General features: G+C 49.8%; 1 protein-coding gene across 1 annotated transcript in view; it reads right to left on the bottom strand.

Moving 5' to 3' along the window:
• The window catches only part of psmc3ip (PSMC3 interacting protein), a 63,431-nt gene that overhangs the window by 23,576 nt on the left and 14,231 nt on the right, over positions 1 to 25,624 (bottom strand). Inside the window, exon 4 of the mRNA XM_085966040.1 lies at positions 4,597 to 4,708. Within this exon, the coding sequence (XP_085822166.1) occupies positions 4,597 to 4,708 (112 nt within the window). The remainder of the gene's footprint in view (positions 1 to 4,596; positions 4,709 to 25,624) is intronic.

The following is a 25,624-nucleotide window of genomic DNA, read 5'->3' on the forward strand; positions in this document are numbered from 1 at the left end:
TCCAAAATTCTATAGACTCTGGAACAGTTCCCATGGATTGGAGGGTAGCTAATGTAACCCCACTATTTTAAAAAGGTGGTAGAGAGAAAACAGGGAATTATAGACCGGTTAGCCTGACATCGGTAGTGGGGAAAATGCTAGAGTCTATTATAAAAGGTGTAATAGTAGAGCACTTGGAAAACAGTGACAGGATCAGACAAAGTCAACATGGATTTACAAAAGGTAAAATCATGCTTGACAAATCGACTGGAATTTTTTGAGGATGTAACTGGTAGAATTGATAAGGGAGAACCAGTGGATGTGGTGTATTTGGACTTTCAGAAGGCTTTCGACAAGATCCCACATGAGAGATTAGCATGTAAAGTTAAAGCACATGGGATTGGGGGTAAGGGACTGACTTGGATAGAGAACTGGTTGGCAGACAGGAAGCAAAGAGTTGGAATAAATGGGTCTTTTTCCGAGTGGCAGGCAGTGACTAGTGGGGTACCACAGGGGTCGGTGCTAGGATCCCAGCTGTTCACAATATATATTAATGATTTGGACGAGGGAACTGGATGCAATATCTCCAAGTTTGCAGACGACACAAAGTTGGGTGGGCGTGTGTGCTGTGAGGACGATGCCGAGAAACTCCAGTATGATTTGGACAGGTTGGGTGAGTGGGCAAATGCATGGGAGATGCAGTATAATGTGGATAAATGTGAAGTTATCCACTTTGATGGCAAAAACAGGAAGGCAGATTATTATCTGAATGACAATAGACTGGGAAAAGGGGATGTGCAACGAGACCTGGGTGTCCTTGTGCACCAGTCGCTGAAGGTAAGCATGCAGGTGCAGCAGGCGGTTAAGGCGGCAAATGGCCTTCATAGCGAGGATTCGAGTACAGGAGCAGGGATGTCTTGCTGCAGTTGTACAGGGCCTTGGTGAGGCCACACCTTGAGTATTGTGTGCAGTTTTGGTCGCCTTATCTGAGGAAGGATGTTCTTGCCATGGAGGGAGTGCAGCAAAGATTCACCAGACTGATACCTGGGATGGCAGGGATGACATATGAAGAGAGATTGGGTCGATTAGGCTTATATTCGCTATAGTTTAGAAGAATGGGAGGGGATCTCATTGAAACTTATAAAATTCTAACAGGACTAGACAGCATCGATGCAGGAAGGCTGTTTCCGATGGCGGGGGAGTCCAGAACCAGGGGTCACAGTCTAAGGATAATGGGTAAGCCGTTTAGGACTGAGATGGAGGAGGAATTTCTTCACCCAGAGAGTGGTGAACCTGTGGAATTCTCTACCACAGAAGGCAGTTGAGGCCAAATCATTAAATATTTTCAAGAAGGAGTTAGATATACAGGAAACTTTCTGGTATCCGGCACGGACGGGACCGACGTGTTGCCGGTTCATCAACAATTCCGGATAACCGAACGCTATAGTTAAAAGGTATCGAGCAACAAACCCTGTTGCTTAGCAACAGCTTCAAAACAATCAGCACAGCTTGCAAGCGTCTCTGTAGCTTAGCAACAGCTTGTTAGACGCTTGCACAGCCAGAAATGAGTTTTAAAAAAAGTAACTAAAAGTAAAAAAAAGTTACCTGAACCAACTCCTGAATTTTGCCGGTTAACCAACATTTCCGGTTATTTAGTGGCCGGTTAATCGAAAGTTTCCTGTAGTTCTTAAGGCTAAAGGGATCAAGGGATATGGGAAGAAAGCAGGGACAGGGTACTGAATTTGGATGATCAGCCATGATCTCATTGATTGGCGGAGCAGGCTTGAAGGGCCGAATGGCCTACTCCTGCTCCTATCTTCTATGTTTCTATGATTCGGAGGGGGACCAGACAGGGTAGATGATGAGAGGTTGTTTCCCCTGGCTGGAGAGCCACTGTTTTATAAAGGTTCATCATATTCTATTCAATTCTATTCCTTTCTCCATCATGGGTTTATCTAGCTTCCCCTTAAATGCTATGTTATTTGCCCCAACTATTCCCTGTGGTAGCGAGTTCCACAATCTAACCACTGTCTGAGTAAAGAAGTTGCTCCTGAATTCCCGATTGGATTTATTAGTGACTATCTTATGTTTATGATCTCTAGTTTTGGACTCCCCCACAAGTGGAAGCCTTTTCTCTACGTTTAACCTATCAAACCCTTTCATAATCTTAAAGACCTCTATCAGGTCACCCCTCAGCCTTCTCTTTTCCAGAGAAAAGAGCCCCAGCCTGTTCAGCCTTTGCTGATGAGTATATTCTTTCAGTTCTGGCATCATCCTTATGAATCTTTTTGCACCTTCTCCAATGTCTCTATATTATTTTTATAATGTGGAGACCAGAACTGCTCACAGTACTCCAAGTGTGGTCTAACCAAGGTTAATACAAGTTTAACATAACTTCCCTGCTTTTCAATTCAATTCCTCTAGAAATGAACCCCAGTGCTTTGTTTGCTTTTTTTTAATGGCCTCATTAACCTGTGTCACATATACGTAATATATATAATACCTATGTTATATATCCAAGTTTGCTGATGATACAAAGCTGGGTGGGAATGTAAGTTGCGAGGAGGATGCAAGAAGGCTTGAAGGGGATATAGACAGGCTAAGTGAGTGGGCAAGAACATGGCAAATGGAATATAATGTGGAGAAATGTGAAGTTATCCACTTTGGTAGGAAAAATAGAAAAGCAAAGTACTTTTTAAATGGTGAGAGATTGGGAAATGTTGGTGTTCAGAGGGACCTGGGTGTCCTTGTACACGAATCACTGAAAGTTAACATGCAGGTACAGCAAGCAATTAGGAAAGCAAATGGTAGATTGATAGATTTTTGGACTGTAGGGGAATCAAGGGCTATGGAGATCGGGTGGAGTTGAGGTCGAAGATCAGCCATGATCTTGTTGAATGGCGGAGCACGCTCGAGGGGTCATATGGCCTACTCCTGCTCCTATTTCTTATGTTCTTATGTATGTTGGCCTTTATTACAAGAGGATTTGAGTATAAGAGTAAAGACATCTTACTGCAATTATATAGGGTCCTGGTGAGACTACACCTGGAGTATTGTGGACAGTTTTGGTCTCCTTACCTAAGGAAGGATATACTTGCCATAGAGGGGGTGCAACGAAGGTTCGCCAGACTGGTTCCTGGGATGGGGGGATTGTCCTATGAGGACAGATCAAGTAGACTCGGCCTATATTCTCTAGAGTTTAGAAGAATGAGAGGTGATCTCATTGAAACATACAAAATTCTTACAGGGCTTGACAGGGTAGATACAGGGAGTACGTCTAGAACCAGGGGTCACAGTTTCAGAATAAGGGGTCGGCCAATTAGGACTGAGATGAGGAGAAATTTCGTCACTCAGAGGGTGGTGACTCTTTGGAATTCTCTACCCCAGAGGGCTGTGGAGGCTCAGTCGTTGAGTATATTCAAGAGAGATCGATAGATTTTTGGACACTAAGGGAATCAAGGGATATGGGATAGGGCGGGAAAGTGGAGCCGAGGTAGAAAATCAGCCATCGAGGGCCGTATGGCCTACTCCTGCTGCTTTTTCTTATGTTCAAAGAGCAGAGGAGTGGAACTAATTGGATAGCTCATTCAAAGAGCCGGCACAATGGGCCGAATAGCCGCCTTCTGTGCTGTGTGATTTGATGATTCCAAGTCCTGCTCACCCATCACCCCTGTGCTCGATGACCTTCATTACCTCTGGCCCACCAACACTTCAAATTTAAAATTCTCATCCTTGTGTTCAAATCCTTCCATGGTCTCGCTCCTCCCTATCTCTGTATCCTCCTCCAGCCCTACAACTCTCCAAGAACTCTGCGTTCCTCCAACTCTGGCCTCTTACACACGTCCCACACACTTCGCTCCACCATCGGTGACCGTGTCTTCAGCCGTCTAGGTCCTAAGCTCAGGATTTCCCGCCCTAAACCTCTCCACCTCGCTCTTCTCCTTTTAAACCTACCTCTTTGACCAAGCTTTTAGACACCCATCCTAATATCTCCTTCTTTTGCTTGGTGTTAATTTTTGTCTGATTACTCTTGTGTGAAGCACCTTGTGATGTTTTCCTACATTAAAGGTGTTACATAAACACAAGTTGTTGTTGCTGGTGTGTAGTGTGCGTCTAATCACGCATCATGTCTGTGGGGCTAGCTGGATGGACCAGATGGTCTTCTCCTGCCTGTCATTTTCATATGGTTCTTAAATGAGCTATTCTTATGGCTTCTCTCGAGTGAGGCAGACAATGTTGTGCTGAATTTTGGTAGTTTTGCGGATTCACACGCACACGGACTGGGTGCAGACTGAAGCCTCATTTCATGCAAGACTCTTACAGCTACAGAGAATTCTATCCCCTCAGGACTGAATTCAGTCCCAGAACTGAAAGGCCAGTGTCTGAGTCACTGCACCATCTAGTCCTCTGTGAAGCCACTGATTGGTGAGAATATATACACTGGGGCAACCAGGGATCACACCACGTTCTTGTACTGTTCACATTAGGGCAAAGGAAGAGTATAGAAAGCATAAACATCTAAGTTTTTTTATCTCAAGACATTCCTGTCCTTCACCACTGAACTCCCAAAATACTCACCACCGCACTGCACCCCACCCCCCTCCCCAGCCAACACACCTGCTTCCATTTGCCGGCAGCTCTGTTGAACGTTCTGGAACTTCTCACTCAGGCCACTGACCTGACTGTCCAGGGTCTTCAAATCAGCTTCACCAACAGCTGCAAACTGACTCTAGAGAGGAAATCAGATAAGAGTAACTGAAACCGTGAGAAATTTGTTGTTGGTATGTGGCTGACACATTCAGAGCTGCATTTATTGCCCATCGCTAGTTACCCTGAGATGGTGGTGGGCCTTCTCCTTGAACTGCTGCAGACATAGAACCATAGAATGGTTACTGCACAGTAGGAGGCCATTCAGCCCGTGCCGGCTCTCTGCAAGAGCACTTCAGCGAGTCCCACTACCCCGCCCTTTCTCCGCAGCCTGCAATTTTTTTTCCCTTCAGGTACTTTTCCAATTTCCCTTTGAAAGCCACGATCAAGTCTGCCTCCACCACCCTTTCAGGCAGTGAATTCCAGATCCTAACCACTCGCTGCGTAAAAACGTTTTTCCTCATGTCGCCTTTGGTTCTTTTGCCAATCACCTTAAATCTGTGTCCTCTGGTTCTTGACCCTTCCACCAATGGGAACAGTCTCTCTCTATCTACTCTGTCTAGACCCCTCATGATTTTGAACACCTCTATCAAATCTCCTCTCAACTTTCTCTGCTCTAAGGAAAACAACCCCAGCTTCTCCAGTCTATCCACGTAACTGAAGTCCCTCATCCCTGGAACCATTCTCGTAAATCTTTTCTGCACCCTCTTGAAGGCCTTCATATCTTTCCTAAAGTGCGGTGCCAAGAATTAGACACAATACTCCAGTTGAGGCCGAACCAGTGTTTAATAAAGGTTCATCATAGCTTCCTTGCTTTTGTACTCTATGCCTCAATTTATGAAGCCCAGACTCCTGTATGTTTTTTTAACCACTTTCTCAACCTGCCCTGCCACCTTCAACGATTTGTGCACACATACCCGTAGGTCTCTCTGTTTCTGCGCCCCCTTTAGGATTGTACCCTTTAGTTTATATTGCCTCTCCTCGTTCTTCCTACCAAAATGTATCACTTCACACTTTTCTGCGTTAAATTTCATCTGCCACGTGTCCGCCCATTTCACCAGCCTGTCTACATCTTCTTGAAGTCTATCACTCTCCTCCTCAATGTTCACTATACTTCCAAGATGTGTCATCTGCAAATTTTGAAATTGTGCTCTGTACACCCAAGTCCAAGTCATTAATATATATCAAGAAAAGCAGTGGTCCTAGTACAGACCCCTGGGGAACACCACTGTATACCTTCCTCCAGTCCGAAAAACAACCGTTCACCACTACTCTCTGTTCCTGTTACTTAGAAAATGTTGTATCCATGCTGCCACTGTCCCTTTTATTCCATGGGCTTCAACTTTGCTGGCAAGCCTATTAAAGCAAAAAACTTCCCGGAAATAGTGGACAACCAAGGGTCTAGCGAGAATGAGGAACTGAAAGATATTAGTATTAGTAAAAAGGTAGTACTGGAGAAATTAATGGGACCGAAAGCCGATAAATCCCCTGGACCTGATGGCCTACATCCTAGGGTTTTGAAAGGTTTGGCTAAAGAGATAGTGGACGCATTGGTTGTCATTTTCCAACATTCCATAGAGTCTAGAACGGTTCCCGCAGATTGGAAGGTAGCAAATGTAACCCCAAAATTTAAGAAAGGAGGGAGAGAGAAAAATGGGAACTACAGACCAGTTAACCTGACATCAGTAGTAGGGAAAATGGTAGAATCTATTATTAAGGACGTGGTAACAGGGCACTTAGAAAATAAGATTGGGCAGAGTCAACACCGATTTATGAAAGGGAACTCATGTTTGACAAATCTGATGAGTTTTTTGAGATTGTCACCAGCAGAATAGATAAGGAGAACCAGTGGATGTGGTGTATTTGGATATTCATAAGGCATTCGATAAGGTGCCACACAAGAGGTTACTAAACAAAATTAGGGCTCATGGGATTGGGGGTAATATACCAGCATGGATGGAGAAACATTCACTATAAGCCCACTGACTCCTACAGCTACCTGGACTAAACTTCCTCCCACCCCGCTTCCTGTAAAGACTCTATTCCACTCTCCCAGTTTCTCCGTCTCCACCATATCTGCTCTGACAATGCCATCTTCCATACCAGTGCTTCCAACATGTCTTCCTTTTTCCTCAACCGAGGATTCCCCTCTACTGTGGTTGATACAGCCCTTGACCATGTCCGCTCTATTTCCCGCACTTCTGCTCTCGCCCCTTCCCCTCTCTCCCGGAACCACGATAGTGTTCCCCTTGTCTTCACCTTTCACCCCCACCAGCCTCCACATTCAACAGGTCATCCTCCGCCATTTCCACCACCTCCACCACCAAACAGATCTTCCCCTCACCTCCCCTTTCAACATTCCGAAGGAACCACTCGCTCCGCGACACCCTGGTCCACTCCTCTATCACCCCCAACACCCCTTCCCCTTCGCCCAGCACCTTCCCGTGCAAGCGCTGGAGATGCAACACCTGCCCTTTTACCTCCTCCTTTCCCACTGTCCAGGGCCCCAAACACTCCTTCCAGGTGAAACAGCGATTTACTTGTACTGTACTTCTTGCAATTTAGTATACTGTAGGAATTAACGAATTCCAACGAATAACGGAGATCGACACAAGAGAACAACTGAACAGGTCTTTACTCAACAGAGATGCCAAAAGGACTGCCTGGGCAGCCCCGTGGTTTGCGACGTGACGTTATCGCGTTTGCCCGCATTTTCCCGCGCTCTTAAAGGGGCCACGCCCCGTACATGCAAACTCTTTATACAAAACACAGTAATGCCTAACACAATGGTACAGGTTTAGGCTGGTGTTAGAACATCATTAAAGAGAATTATACACAGTTAGCCAGAGTCATTCAGTGGTTCTGCCACAATACTGTATTTGCTGCTCACGATGCGGTCTCCTCTACATTGCGGAGACCAAACACAGATTGGGTGACTGATATGCCAAATAACTGCCCGAATCCGAAGTTAAAGCTTAAGACTGAAGCCTTTTATTAAATAAGAATCATGGCAGAGTTAACAGAGTCCATCATCGACCAAGCCCTTGGTAGAACATACCAGAAGAGGGGCGGGGCCAGGGAGGAGCATTAGTGGTTCCCCCTAGTGGAACATTCCAGACATTACAAGTGCAAGTACAAATATCAGAACACAGTTATTTCATCACATTCACCCCCTGCTATAGATTCAGTCTGTCAGGTGGTCTGATAATCCTCTGGGAACGACGTAACTCTTGCTGAGGCTCCTCCTGGAGTACTAACTCCGGTTCATTCGAATTCCCAGAATCATCAGTATTTTCCACACTGAGGGTTTGTGTCTCTGAAGGTCCAATACCACGATTGAAAACTCTACTCTCAGAGTCGAACTCTTTTCGAGCTCCAGCAGGTGCAAGATCTTTAATAGAGACCGTATCCTCTCGCCCATCCGAATATTGAATATACGCATACTGGGGATTAGCATGGAGGAGTTGTACTTCCTCCACCAGTGGATCAGTCTTGTGGCCTCTCACATGTCTGCGCAACAACACAGGGCCCGTGGTCGTCAACCATGTGGGTAACGATACTCCATTAGTAGCTTTTCTTGGAAAACTAAACATCCTTTCATGAGGGGTGGCATTCGTCGCTGTACACAAAAGAGACCTTATGGAATGCAGCACGTCTGGCAGGACATCCTGCCAGCGAGAGGTCGGCAGGCCTCGTGGCTTCAGAGACAGTACGATAGCCTTCCACACTGTCGCATTTTCTTTCTCGACCTGCCCATTACCACGAGGGTTATAGCTGGTAGTTCTACTGGTTGCAATCCCCTTCGATAGCAAAAACTGTCGTAATTCTTCGCTCATAAAGGAAGAACCCCTATCACTATGTATATAGTTAGGCATGCCGAACAAGGAAAACAGTTGGCAGAGGCATTTAATTACAACAGCACTAGTCACATCCGGACAGGGGATAACAAAGGGGAACCGAGAGTACTCGTCTATAATATTAAGAAAATAGACATTACGGTCGCTCGATGGAAGGGGACCTTTAAAATCGAGACTCAAACGCTCAAATGGTCGAGTTGCTTTAATAAGATGAGCTGGCTCGGACGGCTTATCGAAGCGGGGTTTGCATTCAGCACAAACATGACAGGTTCTGGTCATTGTCCGGACCTCCTCAATAGAGTAGGGTAGATTATGTGACTTAATGAAGTGGTTCATTCTGGTAACCCCAGGGTGGCAGAGTGCGTCGTGGAGACTTTGAAGCTTATCTGTACCTAGACTAGCACATACTCCTCGTGACAAAGCATCCGATGGCTTATTAAATACTCCAGGCCTGTACTGACTATCATAGTCATATGTTGACAGTTCTATTCGCCATCTTAAAATCTTATCATTTTTGATCTTGCCTCTCTGCTTAGTGTTCAACATAAAGGCCACAGATCGCTGGTCAGAAATGAGCGTAAAATGTTGGCCAGCGAGATAATGTCTCCAATACCTGACTGCTTCAATAATTGCCTGTGCCTCCTTTTCCACTGAAGAATGTCGAACTTCTGGTCCTTGCAATGTACGAGAGAAGAAGGCTACTGGTCTACCAGCTTGGTTAAGAGTTGCTGCCAACGCAAAATCAGATGCATCACTTTCCACTTGAAATGGGACCTTCTCATCCACGGCACATACCACTGCCTTCTCAATGTCCCGTTTGATATTAAGGAAAGCCTCCTGAGCTTCCGCCGATAGCGGAAAAGACGTCGACTTAATAAGAGGTCGGACTTTATCTGAGTAGCTAGCCACCCACTGGGCATAGTACGAGAAGAATCCCAGACACCTTTTTACAGTGTGAGGTAAAGGTAATTCCTGAAGTGGGCGTAATCTTTCAGGGTCTGGCCCGTGATGCGTTATCAATTACTCAAAAGACTGAGGTTAAGCGAGTAACTAACAGGCTTTTATTAACAAGAGAATGAAGGTGTGCCTCGAGTGGTCGACCAGTCCAGAATACAGAGGGACTGTGGAGCAGTCACCTTTATACCTGGACTCGTGGGAGGACTCAGCCGAGGCATGTACAGACATGTACACCGTGGAATACAAACAGTGGTTTACCACATTCACCCCTTGTTTAAAAATGAGTCCGGCGGGGTGAAGTGTATTAAAAGTTTGTGTATTGGAGTCTCTCCGGAGGTCTTGTCTGCCGCTGTGATCGACGTGGCGACGGCAGGGGTAGTGAAGCTTCCGGCTTCGAGTCCCGCGTACGCTGGGGCACTGGTGTGTAGTCCTCGTGGGTGTCGAGCGGGTCGCGGGGCCCAGGCGTGCCGTCTGCTGGGGTTGGATATTGGATCGTGGGGGGGGCGGGGGGGGGGGGGGGTTGGTAGTGGGTGCGAGGTCTCGTATGGAGACTGTGTCCTCCCGCCCGTCCGGGTACGCAATGTAAGTGTACTGGGGGTTGGCGTGGAGGAGGTCGACCCTCTCGACCAGGGGGTCCGTTTTATGGGTCCTCACGTGTCTTCTCAGTAGGACCGGCCCTGGGGACGTCAGCCATGGCGGTAGCGATGTCCCCGATGTGGACTTCCTTGGGAAGACAAACATTTTCTCATGAGGGGTGGCGTTAGTGGCAGTGCAGAGCAGTGACCGAATAGAGTGGAGCGCATCGGGGAGCACATCCTGCCAGCGGGAGGTCGGAAGGCCCCTAGACTTTAAGGCTAGCAGGGCGGCCTTCCAAACTGTCGCATTCTCTCTTTCCACCTGTCCGTTCCCCCGGGGGTTGTAACTGGTGGTCCTGCTTGTGGCAATACCCCTAGCGAGCAGGTACTGGCGGAGTTCGTCGCTCATAAACGATGAGCCCCGGTCGCTATGGATATTGCTGGGGAAACCAAACAGGGTGAAGAGGTCGTTCAGACATTTAATGACCGTGGCACTGGTCATGTCCGGGCAGGGGATGGCGAACGGGAAATGGGAGTACTCATCAATAATGCTGAGGAAGTACACGTTGCGGTCGGAGGAGGGGAGAGGCCCTTTAAAATCAACGCTCAGGCGCTCGAAGGGGCGAGTGGCTTTTATCAGGTGAGCCCTGTCTGGTCTATAAAAGTGCGGTTTGCACTCAGCGCAGACTTGGCAGTTCCTGGTCATGGTCCTGACCTCCTCAATGGAGTAAGGCAGGTTGCGGACCTTGATGAAGTGGAAGAACCTGGAGACCCCCGGGTGGCAGAGGTCATTGTGGAGGGCCCGCAGTCTATCGATCTGCGCGCTGGCGCAGGTGCCACGCGATAGGGCATCCGGGGGTTCATTGAGCTTCCCGGGCCGGTACACGATCTCGTAATTGTAGGTGGAAAGTTCGATTCTCCACCTCAAGATCTTGTCGTTTTTGATTTTGCCCCTCTGCTTGTTGTTGAACATAAAAGCAACTGAACGCTGGTCAGTGAGCAGGGTAAATCGTTTTCCGGCCAGGTAGTGCCTCCAATGACGCACAGCCTCCACAATAGCCTGGGCCTCCTTCTCAACAGCGGAGTGTCTGGTCTCCGGGCCCTGGAGGGTTCGTGAAAAGAAGGCCACGGGTCTCCCCGCCTGATTAAGGGTAGCGGCCAGGGCAAAGTCAGACGCGTCGCTTTCCACCTGGAAGGGGATGGATTCGTCCACTGCGTGCATGGTGGCTTTGGCAATGTCTTCCTTGATACGGTGGAAGGCTAAGCGGGCCTCTGCTGTCACGGGAAAAGAGGTGGACTTGATCAGCGGACGGGCCTTGTCCGCATAGTAGGGGACCCACTGGGCGTAATAGGAGAAAAACCCTAGGCACCTCTTCAGGGCCTTGAGGCAGTGGGAGTTCCATAAGGGGACGCATCCGGTCGGGGTCGGGACCGATGACTCAGTGTTCCACAACACAGCCAAGGATGGCGAGGCGGGTTGTGCGGAATATGCACTTCTCCTTGTTATACGTCAGGTTCAGGAGTTGGGCGGTGCAGAAGAATTTTTCGAGGTTTGCGTCATGGTCCTGCAAGTCATGGCCGCAGATGGTCACATTGTCCAGATATGGGAAGGTGGCCTGCAACGCATTTTGATCGACCATCCGGTCCATCTCCCTTTGGAAGACGGAGACCCCGTTGGTGACGCCAAAGGGAACCCTAAGGAAGTGATAGAGGCGGCTGTTTGCCTCAAAGGCAGTATACTGGCGGTCCTCAGGGCGGATAGGGAGCTGGTGGTACGCTGATTTCAGGTCAATGGTCGAGAAGACGCGGTACTGCGCGATCTGGTTGACCATATCAGCTATGCGGGGGAGTGGGTAAGCGTCCAGCAGGGTGTAGCGATTTATTGTCTGGCTGTAGTCGATGACCAGGCGCTGCTTCTCGCCGGTCTTAACGACCACAACCTGGGCTCGCCAGGGGCTGGTGCTGCCCTCAATAATCCCCTCCTTCAGGAGCCGCTCCACTTCGGTTTTAATGAAAACCCTGTCCCCGGCACTGTATTGCCTGCTCTTTGTGGCGATGGGCTTACAGTCGGGGGTGAGGTTAGCAAACAGTGGGGGGGGGGGGGGGGGGTGGTGACTCTGAGTGTGGAGAGGTTGCACCTGGTGCGCGGCGGGCAATTTGGAAGCTGCTGGCTGCGGACTGTGAGTGGGGGGAGGGGTCCACCGTACGCCATCGTAACACTTTTAAGGTGGCACTGAAAATCTAACCCCAGTAGAACGGCAGCGCAGAGGTGGGGCAGGACCAGAAGTTTAAAATTATCGTACACAGTCCCGTCTACTAAGAGTGTCACCATGCAGTAGTCGCCAATGTCCGCCGACTGGGACTCGGAGGCCATAGAAATCTGCTGGTGCGCAGGCAGGACTGGGAGAGAGCAACGCCGCACCGTGTCGGGGTGGATGAAGCTCTCCGTGCTCCCACAGTCAAAATGGCAGATTGTTTCGTGACCATTTACCTTGATATCCATTGTGGACCGGGCCAGTTGGTGCGGTCTCGCTTGGTCCAGCGTAACGGAGGCCAGCGTGGCGGTCGGTGTGTCGTTGCGGGTATCAGATGAGGCGGTGTTGGGGGCCAAGATGGTGGCTGGCGTCCAAGATGGCGGCGTCCATGATCCCCATGTGGCTGGAGGCGTCCAAAATGGCTGCTGTTCCGGTGGTTTGCACATGGCTGGGGAGGCCCAAGATGGCGGCCCGCACGGCCCACACGCGGCGCTGCTGGGGTTCGGGGTGGCTTTGGCCCTGCAGACGCTGGCGTAGTGTCCCTTCTTCCCGCAGCCCGAGCAGATCGCGTTTTTCACCGGGCAGCGCGCTCTGGGGTGTTTGGCCTGGCCACAGAAGTAGCATTTCTGGCCTTGGGACACTGCTGCGGTAGTTGGGCCGTTGCTGGGATGTGGCTGGGGTGGCACGGCGCTATGAGACGGTCCTACCGTGTCCCAGGCTGTTGTTCCCCGCGGCGTCCACGGTGCAGAGGAGTAGGCATCCATGCCCCGGTAGGCTGCGTCCAATGATAGTGCGAGTTCAGAGGCCTTGTTGAGGTCGAGGTCACTCTGCTCTAACAGTCGCTGTCGGGTGTAATTGGACCTGTGGCCCGCCACAAAAGCGTCCCAGATAAGTTCCTCTGTGTACACGGCGGCCTTTACATCCTTACAACCACAGGCCCGGCCAAGCACAGACAGTGCCTGAAGGTATTCCTCAGTCGATTCCCCAGGTTGTTGTTTACGACTCCCCAGGAGGTGCCTGGCGTACACCTCGTTCACTGGGCGCGTGTACTGGTCCTTGAGGAGCTTGAGAGCAGCCGTGTACGAGGTCGCGTCCTGGATGACCGAGTACGCTCGGTGGTTCACTTTGGAGATCAGGACATCCAGTTTGTCCTCATCCGATTTGACCGTTGCAGCGGAGGCGATCAGGAATCTTTCAAAGCACCTAAGCCAGTGAGCAAACTTGGTGGATGCGTCCGCCTCCCGATGGTCTAAGTCCAGGCATGCTGGTGTGAGGATCTTCTCCATTATAAAAAAATCTTGTTAATAAAATTGATGCGCTATCAATTACTCAAAAGACTGAGGTTAAGCGAGTAACTAACAGGCTTTTATTAACAAGAGAATGAAGGTGTGCCTCGAGTGGTCGACCAGTCCAGAATACAGAGGGACTGTGGAGCAGTCACCTTTATACCTGGACTCGTGGGAGGAGTCAGCCGAGGCATGTACACAGTGGAATACAAACAGTGGTTTACCACAGCCCGATTACCCCATTCTCCACAATGCAACCAAGAATACACAAACGTGTAGTATTGAAGGTACACTTGTTTTCATTGTAGGTCAGGTTTAACCTCTTTGCAGTCTCTAGGAACTTCGCGAGATTTTGATCATGCTCCCGTTGGTCACGCCCAGATGGTAACATTGTCCAGGTACGGGAATGTTGCTTCCAACGCGTATTCATCCACCATACGATCCATCTCCTGTTGGAAGACGGATACCCCATTCGTCACTCCAAAGGGCACCCGAAGGAATTGGAACAGGCGCCCATTAGCTTCGAAGGCCGTATAAGGTCGGTCTTCTATTTTGATGGGGAGTTGATGGTAGGCAGACTTTAAATCAATGGTGGAGAACACGCGGTACTGAGCTATCTGGTTCACCATCTCAGAAATACGAGGCAAAGGATAGGCGTCTAATTGGGTATACAAGTTTATAGTCTGGCTATAATCGACCACAAGTCTTTTCTTCTCATTAGTTTTAACCACCACCACCTGGGCACGCCACGGGCTACCACTGTGTTCGATGGTTCCCTCCCGTTGAAGCCTTTCCACTTCCTCTTTTATAAATGTTTTATCTTCTGAACTATACCGTCAACTCTTAGTCGCTATAGGTCTACAATTAGGAGCAAGGTTTGCAAACAAAGAAGGCGGGCTTACGTTTAATGTAGAAAGGCCGCAGACTGTGAGCGGAGGCTGGGATCCACCATACCTAAGGGTAACGCTCTCATGCTGACACTGGAAGTCCAAGCCTAATATTAAGTTCACACACAACTGAGGTAATATGAGGAGTTTAAAATCCTTATACTCCGTATCCTTAACGGTCAATGTGACTTTACAATATCCAGTTACCTCCGAAGTGAGGGATTTGGACGCCATCACAATTTCACTTCGAGTAGGATACACCTTCAATGAACAGGAGTTAACAAGGTTGGGGTGTATAAAACTTTCAGTACTGCCACAGTCTATCAAACACCCAGTAGGACGACCATTAATCTTAATGTCCATCATAGATTTTGACAAGGAACACGGTATGGTCTGGTCAACCGTAGCCGAGGCTAGAGTAAAACAATAGGCGGCAGCAGAGAAGACATCGGGTACAGGATTACCCTTACACAGTTTACGAAAATGTCCCCGTTTCTTACATTTAAAACAGGTAGCCTCTCTGGCTGGGCAACTTTGCCTGGGGTGTTTAGATTGGCCACAAAAATAACACTTAGACCCATGGGGCACAGCCGCAACAATAGGATTAAGTGGGGGCTCCATTGGTGTTATGGATGCCTCCATACTCGGAACACACGAGGCTGAGAGAGATGCATGGGCTGATGCATACACTTCTGAATTCTTCTGGGCTACATCTAACGATCGAGCAGCAGCGACAACCGTTTTTAAAACTAACGAGTCGTTCTCGAGGAGTCTCTGTCTAATATAATTAGATCGGAGGCCAGATATGAAAGAATCGCGGATGGCTTCTTCCTGATACACTATGGCAGAGACAGCCTTGTAGTTGCAACCCTTAGCCAAAGCCTTAAGGTCCTGCAGGAAATCGTCCAGAGATTCCTCGGGTAATTGCCTGCGAGTAGACAGGAGATACCTGGCGTATACTTCGTTAACCGACTTAAGGTACTGGGCTTTAAGAGCTGCGAGGGCCTCTTCATATGTAGTGATATCTTCAATTACAGAGTAAGTTTGATGACTTACCAAGTTGGTTAGAAGACCCAACTTGTTAACCGTCGGATCGGTCGATGATGCGATGAAGTGTTCAAAACATCGGAGCCAATGCGTAAATTTCTTCGATGCATCTGCCGAATGGGGATCGATATCCAGACGCTCTGGTTTCAAAAATCGATCCATCTTCCAAAAGTTGTTATTTAATAAAATTGATGTGCCAAATAACTGCCCGAATCCGAAGTTAAAGCTTAAGACTGAAGCCTTTTATTAAATAAGAATCATGGCAGAGTTAACAGAGTCCATCATCGACCGAGCCCTTGGTAGAACATACCAGAAGAGGGGCGGGGCCAGGGAGGAGCATCAGTGGTTCCCCCTAGTGGAACATTCCAGACATTACAAGTGCAAGTACAAATATCAGAACACAGTTATTTCATCACAGTGACTGTTGTGTATGTACCTTTAAGAGAATAACTGGTCTCAGACTGCAGTACCGGCAGTGACCACCCCTGTATAAAAGGCGCTAGAGAGCCTCTGTTGGTTAGTTTTGTTTATGCCTTCCACCAGTAAAGATCGTTTTGTTTTCTCTCCTGCTAGTCCGTGTCTCAATCATTCACGGACTTAACACTGGCGACGAGTTAGAAACGAACTTACCTGCAACTCAGCAACAGCTCCGACGACGTTGTTGAAGGTCGGAGCCAGAAGAAAGAAGAAAAAATAAAAAAAATAAAAAAATAGGCCATTGAAACTCGAGAAACGGGCGTCGACCGTCAATCATCGAGTTCAAAACTTGCAGGAGCGACTTTCCAGAGCCAGGCTGGGTTCCTCGGTCCGTGGTTTCCCAGCTAATCGGGCTGGTGGCAGGTAGTGCTCTGATCCTTCCTGGGCTGCGGCGGGCTGAAGCTCGATCGGGTGGCCTTTCAACGGGGCCGGGCAGCGAGTCGGGAAGCAAGGAGAGAGAGAGAGAGAGAGAGAGGGTGGAGCAGACAGGGCGCGGCCGGTGTTTCGAAGCTGGGCAGTGTTCGGACCTCAGAAGAGGGAGGGAAGTGTCCCAGAGGGTCCGCTCCACGACGGGAAGATAATAAAAGAAAACGAATTAATATTTAACGCGCAGGAAACCATGGAAAGCAGCGCTAACAACAGCGGGGAAGAAGACAAAGCGCGGGAGGCGCCATTTTGTTAAATCGGGGAAGAAGGCAAAGCGCGGGAGGCGCCATTTTAGATTTGCAAGATGCCGAAGACTGGCTGTATCACTGCTTTTGATAATACATCAGAGGACTGGACCACGTATGTGGAAAGAGTCGAGGTATATTTCGAGGCAAATGAAATAGCGGAGGGGGAAAAGGCATCAATATTGCTAAACGTAATGGGCGCTAGAACGTACGGCCTATTGCGGGATCTGATTACTCCAGCCAAACTGAAGGCGAAGAGTTTTAACGAAATTGTTGCTGTTCTACAGGAGCACTTAAACCCTGCACCGATGTTGATAGCAGAAAGATTTAAATTCCACAGGAGAACTCAGCACAAAGATGAGAGCAATGCTGAGTATCTTACGGAACTACGCAAGCTATCAAAGCACTGCCAGTTCGGAGCAGGACTGGCAGATACCCTACGGGACAAATTTGTCTGTGGACTCCTGAGTGAAGGAACACAGAAGAAGTTACTCGCAGAAAAAGAGCTGACGCTAGATAAGGCTTTCAGCGTGGCAGTATCGTATGAAGCAGCAGCCAGGGGAGCTGCAGAAATTCAACAAAAACCACAGGAATACGGCACCCACGAAATGACACGGGGATTTGCAAAATGTTATCGCTGCGGCAGAACTAACCATGACCAGAAGGACTGCTGGTCCAAAGACAAAATATGCAGACAATGCAGGAAGATTGGACACATTGCACGAGTTTGTAGGTCTGGGAAGAAGACCAGCGACAACAAAAAGACTACTAAGGAACCGTACAAGAAAGTACAAAAGATGACGGACAGTTGTTCCGAAGACCAGATGAGCGATAGTGAATCCGAGAACAGGAGATTAAGCTGTCTCAAACTTCACAATGTAATCACAAAAGAGGATCACCGAACCATTTGGGTCACCCTCACGATAGCAGGGTCCCAAGTTAAAATGGAATTGGATACAGGATCAGCGCTAACCGTCATGAATCAACGAGACTATGAGCGGCTATTTTCACACATACCCTTGAGAGAGACATCCATCGTCTTGACGACGTATACGGGGCAAAAAGTATACCCCAGAGGAAAAATAAGGGTGCCTGTCGAATACAATGGCAAGAAAATACAGAAATTGTATCTCTACATACTGCCAAATGGTGGACCACCGTTATTGGGACGGGAATGGATCAGGAAGATAAACTTAGATTGGCACTCCATTCATGCAATGACGGTGGACGGTAAAAATGAAGACATCACTCCTGGACGATTGTCAACAATCTTAGCTAACGCCAAAGAGGTATTTCAACAAGAACTGGGCACGCTTAAAGGCGTAACCGCCTCGTTAAAAATAGAAGAGAATGCAGTTCCCAAGTTTTTCAAAGCGAGACCGGTACCATATGCAATTCGTCCAGCTGTCGAGGCAGAGCTGGAGAATCTGGAGAAGGCGGGCGTGTTGTCTAAGGTCGACTGGAGCGAGTGGGCGACACCCATCGTTCCTGTCATGAAGAAAACGTTAAGCAATAAGTCCGGAGAGCCAAGGAAGGTTCGCATCTGTGGGGATTTCAAGGTGACGGTGAACCCAGTCCTTCACACAGTACAATATCCTCTTCCAAGGATAGAAGACATCTTCGCCTCACTGTCTGGAGGGAAGCGTTTTACAAAAATTGACCTAGCACAAGCATATTTGCAGATGGAGGTTGAAGAGTCCTCTAGGAAGTATCTCACGATAAACACTCACAAAGGTCTTTACCAGTATCATCGATTGGTATTCGGAGTAGCATCGGCTCCGGCGATATGGCAAAGAGCGATGGAACAAGTCCTGCAAGGGATTCCGGGGACTCAGTGTTACTTGGACGACATCCTTGTAACAGGTGAAGATGACAGTGAACACCTTAACAACCTAGAACAGGTGCTCACTAGACTACGGGAACATGGGCTGCGAGCCAACCGCCCCAAGTGCGAATTTTTTAAGAAACAGATATCGTATTGTGGCCACGTGATTGATGAAGAGGGGTTACATAAGTCCCCTGACAAAATTGAAGCGGTTGTTAAGGCCCCAGCGCCTGAAAATGTGTCGCAACTGAGGTCATTCCTCGGGTTGGTGAATTACTATCATAAGTTTTTGCCAAATTTGTCGACAATTCTGCATCCACTGAACGCCCTGCTACGAACGGGGGTAGCATGGAAATGGAGCGATGATTGTAAACGTGCTTTTCAGAAGAGTAAAGACTTAATCATTTCGAAGGAAGTATTGGCTCACTACAACCCAGCACTGCCAATCAGGCTCGCGTGTGATGCGTCTCCCTACGGCATTGGGGCGGTACTGTCACATAAATTCCTTGATGGTTTGGAGAGGCCGATAGCTTTTGCGTCACGCTCGTTAACTTCTGCCGAGCGTAACTACGCCCAGATTGACAGAGAGGCCCTCAGCCTAGTGTGGGGGGTGAAGAAGTTCAATCACTATCTGCACGGTCAAAAATTTACTCTACTAACCGATCATCAACCTCTTGTCTCCATTTTCAACCCTCAGAAGGGCGTACCGATAATGGCAGCACAACGGCTGCAGAGATGGTCCCTTTTCCTAGGGGCACACCAATATGACATCGAGTACAGGGGAACTAAACAGCATGGAAATGCTGATGGATTGTCACGTCTACCGTTGCCGACGGTGGAAGACGACCACCTTGCAGTGGATCCAATGGAGTTATTCCACTCGACCATAGTCGAATGTCTCCCTGTGACGAATGCAAACATAGAAAAGGAAACACGGAATGACCCGACACTATCACGGGTCTATGATTTAACGGTGAAGGGATGGCCAGCACATGGTGAACCACTGCTGCCAGCATTTTCGCCAAGAAGAGAACAGCTGTCAGTGTGCAGAGGAACCTTGATGTGTGGATCCAGAGTAGTAATTCCACCTAAGTTGACGGATAGAGTGCTCAATGAGCTTCATGAGGGTCATCTGGGTGGGGTAAAAATGAAGAGCTTAGCCAGAGCGTTTGTGTGGTGGCCGGGAATCGATAGAGAAATCGAAGAGATGACCAAGAGCTGTGCAGGATGCCAGAAGGTCCAAAACGCCCCACCACAAGCTCCTCTGCATCCATGGGAGTGGCCCTCATCTCCATGGCAAAGGGTGCACATTGATTTTGCTGGTCCCTTCATGGACTCGATGTTTTTAATTGCGGTGGATGCACATTCAAAGTGGCCAGAGGTAATAAAAATGTCCTCAACCACCACGGAAAAAACTATCGCAGTTTTACGAACCATATTCGCCAGGAATGGGCTGCCTGAACAGATTTGCTCTGACAATGGACCACAGTTTGTGTCTGAAGAGCTCCGGAGGTTCTTAAAGAACAATGGTGTTAAGCATTACACATCTGCCCCATATCATCCAGCCACTAATGGATTGGCCGAGAGGTTTGTCCAAACATTCAAGAAGGCTATCAAGGCAATGTGCAATGAAGATATACCCCTACAACACAAGGTGGACAACTTGTTTGCCTACCGGAATGCGACACATGCGGTTACCATCCAAACTCCAGCCATGATGTTCTTCAATCGAAGACTACGATGCCGCTTGGATTTGGTTAAGCCAAGCGTCCGAAGAGATGTGGAGAACAGGCAGTTTCAGAATATGAATGAAAGGCCGACCAGGAGTTTTAAGATAGGTCAACCAGTTTTGGCCCGGGACTACCGCACTGAGAAATGGCAGCCAGGAACGATTTGTACACGACAAGGACCTCTCATGTATACCGTGGACGTTGGGGAGAGCATTGTAAGACGCCATGCTGACCAGATTCTAGAGTCACTGGAAAACGTCAACTCCACACCACGATCTGATACACCTGGTAATGAAATTGACGTTCCAATTGCAGCTACCGCAGAACCGGTAATATTGGAAGCAGATGAACCAAACGACGACATTGATTCCGACTCAACATTGCCAGAAGAACCTGATACTCCAAAGAGGCGTTATCCAGACAGAATCAGGGAGCCTCCTCAAAGACTGAACTTATAATTGCTTAAACTTAACCAATGTATCTAGCAACAGTAATTGTAATTCGTTATCATTAGTTGTTAAATGAATGTTATGTACTGTTTATCTAAAAGGGGAGGAATTGTTGTGTATGTACCTTTAAGAGAATAACTGGTCTCAGACTGCAGTACCGGCAGTGACCACCCCTGTATAAAAGGCGCTAGAGAGCCTCTGTTGGTTAGTTTCGTTTATGCCTTTCACCAGTAAAGATCGTTTTGTTTTCTCTCCTGCTAGTCCGTGTCTCAATCATTCACGGACTTAACAGTGACCGCTTTGCGGAACACCTCCGTTCAGTAGGTAAGGGTGACCCCGAGCTTCTGGTCGCCTGTCACTTTAATTCTCCGCTCCACTCCCTCTCTGACCTCTCCATCCTCGGCCTCTTATACTGTTCCAACGAAGCTCAACGTAAGCTCGAGGAACAGCACCTCATCTTTCCATTAGGCACTTTACAGCCTTCTGGAATCAACATCGAGTTCAACAATTTCAGACCATAACCTCTGCCCCCATCATTTTATTTTCTCTCTCTCACATGGCAGCTGTCGATCATTCTGCCATCGCCATTTACACTTCATCCAGAGTCATCTTTTGTTTCTTAACTTGTCCCATTACCATCTCGTTTTGCCTTGCACCATCATCCCTTTCGTCTCTTAATCTCTCCTGCCTTCCATCCTATCACAGACCTTCAGAGAGTAGGAATAAATGGGTCATTTTCGGGTTGGCAGGCTGTAACTAGTGGGGTACCGCAAGGATCAGTGCTTGGGCCTTAGCTATTCACAATCTACATCAATGATTTGGATGAGGGGACTGATGCGCTATCAATTACTCAAAAGACTGAGGTTAAGCGAGTAACTAACAGGCTTTTATTAACAAGAGAATGAAAGTGTGCCTCGAGTGGTCGACCAGTCCAGAATACAGAGGGACTGTGGAGCAGTCACCTTTATACCTGGACTCGTGGGAGGACTCAGCCGAGGCATGTACAGACATGTACACAGTGGAATACAAACAGTGGTTTACCACATTCACCCCTTGTTTAAAAATGAGTCCGGCGGGGTGAAGTGTATTAAAAGTTTGTGTATTGGAGTCTCTCCGGAGGTCTTGTCTGCCGCTGTGATCGACGTGGCGACGGCAGGGGTAGTGAAGCTTCCGGCGTCGAGTCCCGCGTAGGCTGGGGCACTGGTGTGTAGTCCTCGTGGGTGTCGAGCGGGTCGCGGGGCCCAGGCGTGCCGTCTGCTGGGGTTGGATATTGGATCGTGGGGGAGGGTGGTAGTGGGTTACTGGGGCCCCCGAGGGTGCGAGGTCTCGTATGGAGACTGTGTCCTCCCGCCCGTCCGGGTACGCAATGTAAGCATACTGGGGGTTGGCGTGGAGGAGGTCGACCCTCTCGACCAGGGGGTCCGTTTTATGGGTCCTCACGTGTCTTCTCAGTAGGACCGGCCCTGGGGACGTCAGCCATGGCGGTAGCGATGTCCCCGATGTGGACTTCCTTGGGAAGACAAACATTTTCTCATGAGGGGTGGCGTTAGTGGCAGTGCAGAGCAGTGACCGAATAGAGTGGAGCGCATCGGGGAGCACATCCTGCCAGCGGGAGGTCGGAAGGCCCCTAGACTTTAAGGCTAGCAGGGCGGCCTTCCAAACTGTCGCATTCTCTCTTTCCACCTGTCCGTTCCCCCGGGGGTTGTAACTGGTGATCCTGCTTGTGGCAATAACCCTAGCGAGCAGGTACTGGCGGAGTTCGTCGCTCAAACGATGAGCCCCGGTCGCTATGGATATAGCTGGGGAAACCGAACAGGGTGAAGAGGTCGTTCAGACATTTAATGACCGTGGCACTGGTCCTGTCCGGGCAGAGGATGGCGAACGGGAAACGGGAGTACTCATCAATAATGTTGAGGAAGTACACATTGCGGTCGGAGGAGGGGAGAGGCCCTTTAAAATCAACGCTCAGGCGCTCGAAGGGGCGAGTGGCTTTTATCAAGTGAGCCCTGTCTGGTCTATAAAAGTGCGGTTTGCACTCAGCGCAGACTTGGCAGTTCCTGGTCATGGTCCTGACCTCCTCAATGGAGTAAGGCAGGTTGCGGGCCTTGATGAAGTGGAAGAACCTGGTGACCCCCGGGTGGCAGAGGTCATTGTGGAGGGCCCGCAGTCTATCGATCTGCGCGCTGGCGCAGGTGCCACGCGATAGAGCATCCGGGGGTTCATTGAGCTTCCCGGGCCGGTACAAGATCTCGTAATTGTAGGTGGAAAGTTCAATTCTCCACCTCAAGATCTTGTCATTTTTGATTTTGCCCCTCTGCTTGTTGTTAAACATAAAAGCAACTGAACGCTGGTCAGTGAGCAGGGTAAATCGTTTTCCGGCCAGGTAGTGCCTCCAATGACGCACAGCCTCCACAATAGCCTGGGCCTCCTTCTCAACAGCAGTGTGTCTGGTCTCCGGGCCCTGGAGGGTTCGTGAAAAGAAGGCCACGGGTCTCCCCGCCTGATTAAAGGTAGCGGCCAGGGCAAAGTCGGACGCGTCGCTTTCCACCTGGAAGGGGATGGATTCGTCCACTGCGTGCATGGTGGCTTTGGCAATGTCTTCCTTGATACGGTGGAAGGCTAAGCGGGCCTCTGCCGTCAAGGGAAAAAGAGGTGGACTTGATCAGCGGACGGGCCTTGTCCGCATAGTAGGGGACCCACTGGACGTAATAGGAGAAAAACCCGAGGCACCTCTTCAGGGCCTTGAGGCAGTGGGGCAGTGGGAGTTCCATAAGGGGACGCATCCGGTCGGGGTCGGGACCGATGACTCCGTGTTCCACAACACAGCCAAGGATGGCGAGGCGGGTTGTGCGGAATATGCACTTCTCCTTGTTATAAGTCAGGTTCAGGAGTTGGGCGGTGCAGAGGAATTTTTCGAGGTTTGCGTCATGGTCCTGCAAGTCATGGCCGCAGATGGTCACATTGTCCAGATATGGGAAAGTGGCCTGCAACGCATTTTGATCGACCATCCGGTCCATCTCCCTTTGGAAGACGGAGACCCCGTTGGTGACGCCAAAGGGAACCCTAAGGAAGTGATAGAGGCGGCTGTTTGCCTCAAAGGCAGTATACTGGCGGTCCTCAGGGCAGATAGGGAGCTGGTGGTACGCTGATTTCAGGTCAATGGTCGAGAAGACGCGGTACTGCGCGATCTGGTTGACCATATCAGCTATGCGGGGGAGTGGGTAAGCGTCCAGCAGGGTATAGCGATTTATTCTCTGGCTGTAGTCGATGACCAGGCGCTGCTTCTCGCCGGTCTTAACGACCACAACCTGGGCTCGCCAGGGGCTGGTGCTGCCCTCAATAATCCCCTCCTTCAGGAGCCGCTCCACTTCGGTTTTAATGAAAACCCTGTCCCCGGCACTGTATCGCCTGCTCTTTGTGGCGATGGGCTTACAGTCGGGGGTGAGGTTAGCAAACAGTGGGGGGGAGGGGGTGACTCTGAGTGTGGAGAGGTTGCACCTGGTGCGCGGCAGGCAATTTGGAGGCTGCTGGCTGCGGACTGTGAGTGGGGGGAGGGGTCCACCGTACGCCATCGTAACAGTTTTAAGGTGGCACTGAAATTCTAACCCCAGTAGAACGGCAGCGCAGAGGTGGGGCAGGACCAGAAGTTTAAAATTATCGTACACAGTCCCGTCTACTACGAGTGTCACCACGCAGTAGCCGCCAATGTCCGCCGACTGGGACTCGGAGGCCATAGAAATCCGCTGGTGCGCAGGCAGGACTGGGAGAGAGCAACGCCGCACCGTGTCGGGGTGGATGAAGCTCTCCGTGCTCCCAGAGTCAAAAAGGCAGGTTGTTTCGTGACCATTTACCTTAATGTCCATTGTGGACCGGGCCAGTTGGTGCGGTCTCGCTTGGTCCAGCGGAACGGAGGCCAGCGTAGGGGTCGGTGTGTCGCTGCGGGTATCAGATGAGGCGGTGTTGGGGGCCTGCTGCGTCCCGGCTGGCGTCCAAGATGGCGGCGTCCATGATCCCCATGTGGCTGGAGGTGTCCAAAATGGCTGCTGTTCCGGTGGTTCGCACATGGCTGGGGAGGCCCAAGATGGCGGCCCGCACGGCCCACACGCGGCGCTGCTGTGGTTCGGGGTGGCTTTGGCCCTGCAGACGCTGGCGTAGTGTCCCTTCTTCCCGCAGCCCGAGCAGATCACATTTTTCACCGGGCAGCGCGCTCTGGGGTGTTTGGCCTGGCCACAGAAGTAGCATTTCTGGCCTTGGGACACTGCTGCGGTAGTTGGGCCGTTGCTGGGATGTGGCTGGGGTGGCACGGCGCTATGAGACGGTCCTACCGTGTCCCAGGCTGTCGTTCCCCGCGGCGTCCACGGTGCAGAGGAGTAGGCATCCATGCCCCAGTAGGCTGCGTCCAATGATAGTGCGAGTTCAGAGGCCTTGTTGAGGTCGAGGTCACTCTGCTCCAACAGTCGCTGTCGTGTGTAATTGGACCTGTGGCCCGCTACAAAAGCGTCCCGGATAAGTTCCTCTGTGTACACGGCGGCCTTTACATCCTTACAACCACAGGCCCGGCCAAGCACAGACAGTGCCTGAAGGTTTTCCTCGGTCGATTCCCCAGGTTGTTGTTTACGACTCCCCAGGAGGTGCCTGGCGTACACCTCGTTCACTGGGCGCGTGTACTGGTCCTTGAGGAGCTTGAGAGCAGCCGTGTACGAGGTCGCGTCCTGGATGACCGAGTACGCTCGGTGGTTCACTTTGGAGGTCAGGACATCCAGTTTGTCCTCATCCGATTTGACCGTTGCAGCGGAGGCGATCAGGAATCTTTCAAAGCACCTAAGGCAGTGAGCAAACTTGGTGGATGCGTCCGCCTCCCGATGGTCTAAGTCCAGGCATGCTGGTGTGAGGATCTTCTCCATTATAAAAAAATCTTGTTAATAAAATTGATGCGCTATCAATTACTCAAAAGACTGAGGTTAAGCGAGTAACTAACAGGC

The sequence above is a fragment of the Somniosus microcephalus genome, chromosome 24 (genome assembly GCF_052327205.1).
Source record: "Somniosus microcephalus isolate GS21.2 chromosome 24, FLI_Smic_1.0, whole genome shotgun sequence".
Lineage (NCBI taxonomy): Eukaryota > Metazoa > Chordata > Chondrichthyes > Squaliformes > Somniosidae > Somniosus > Somniosus microcephalus.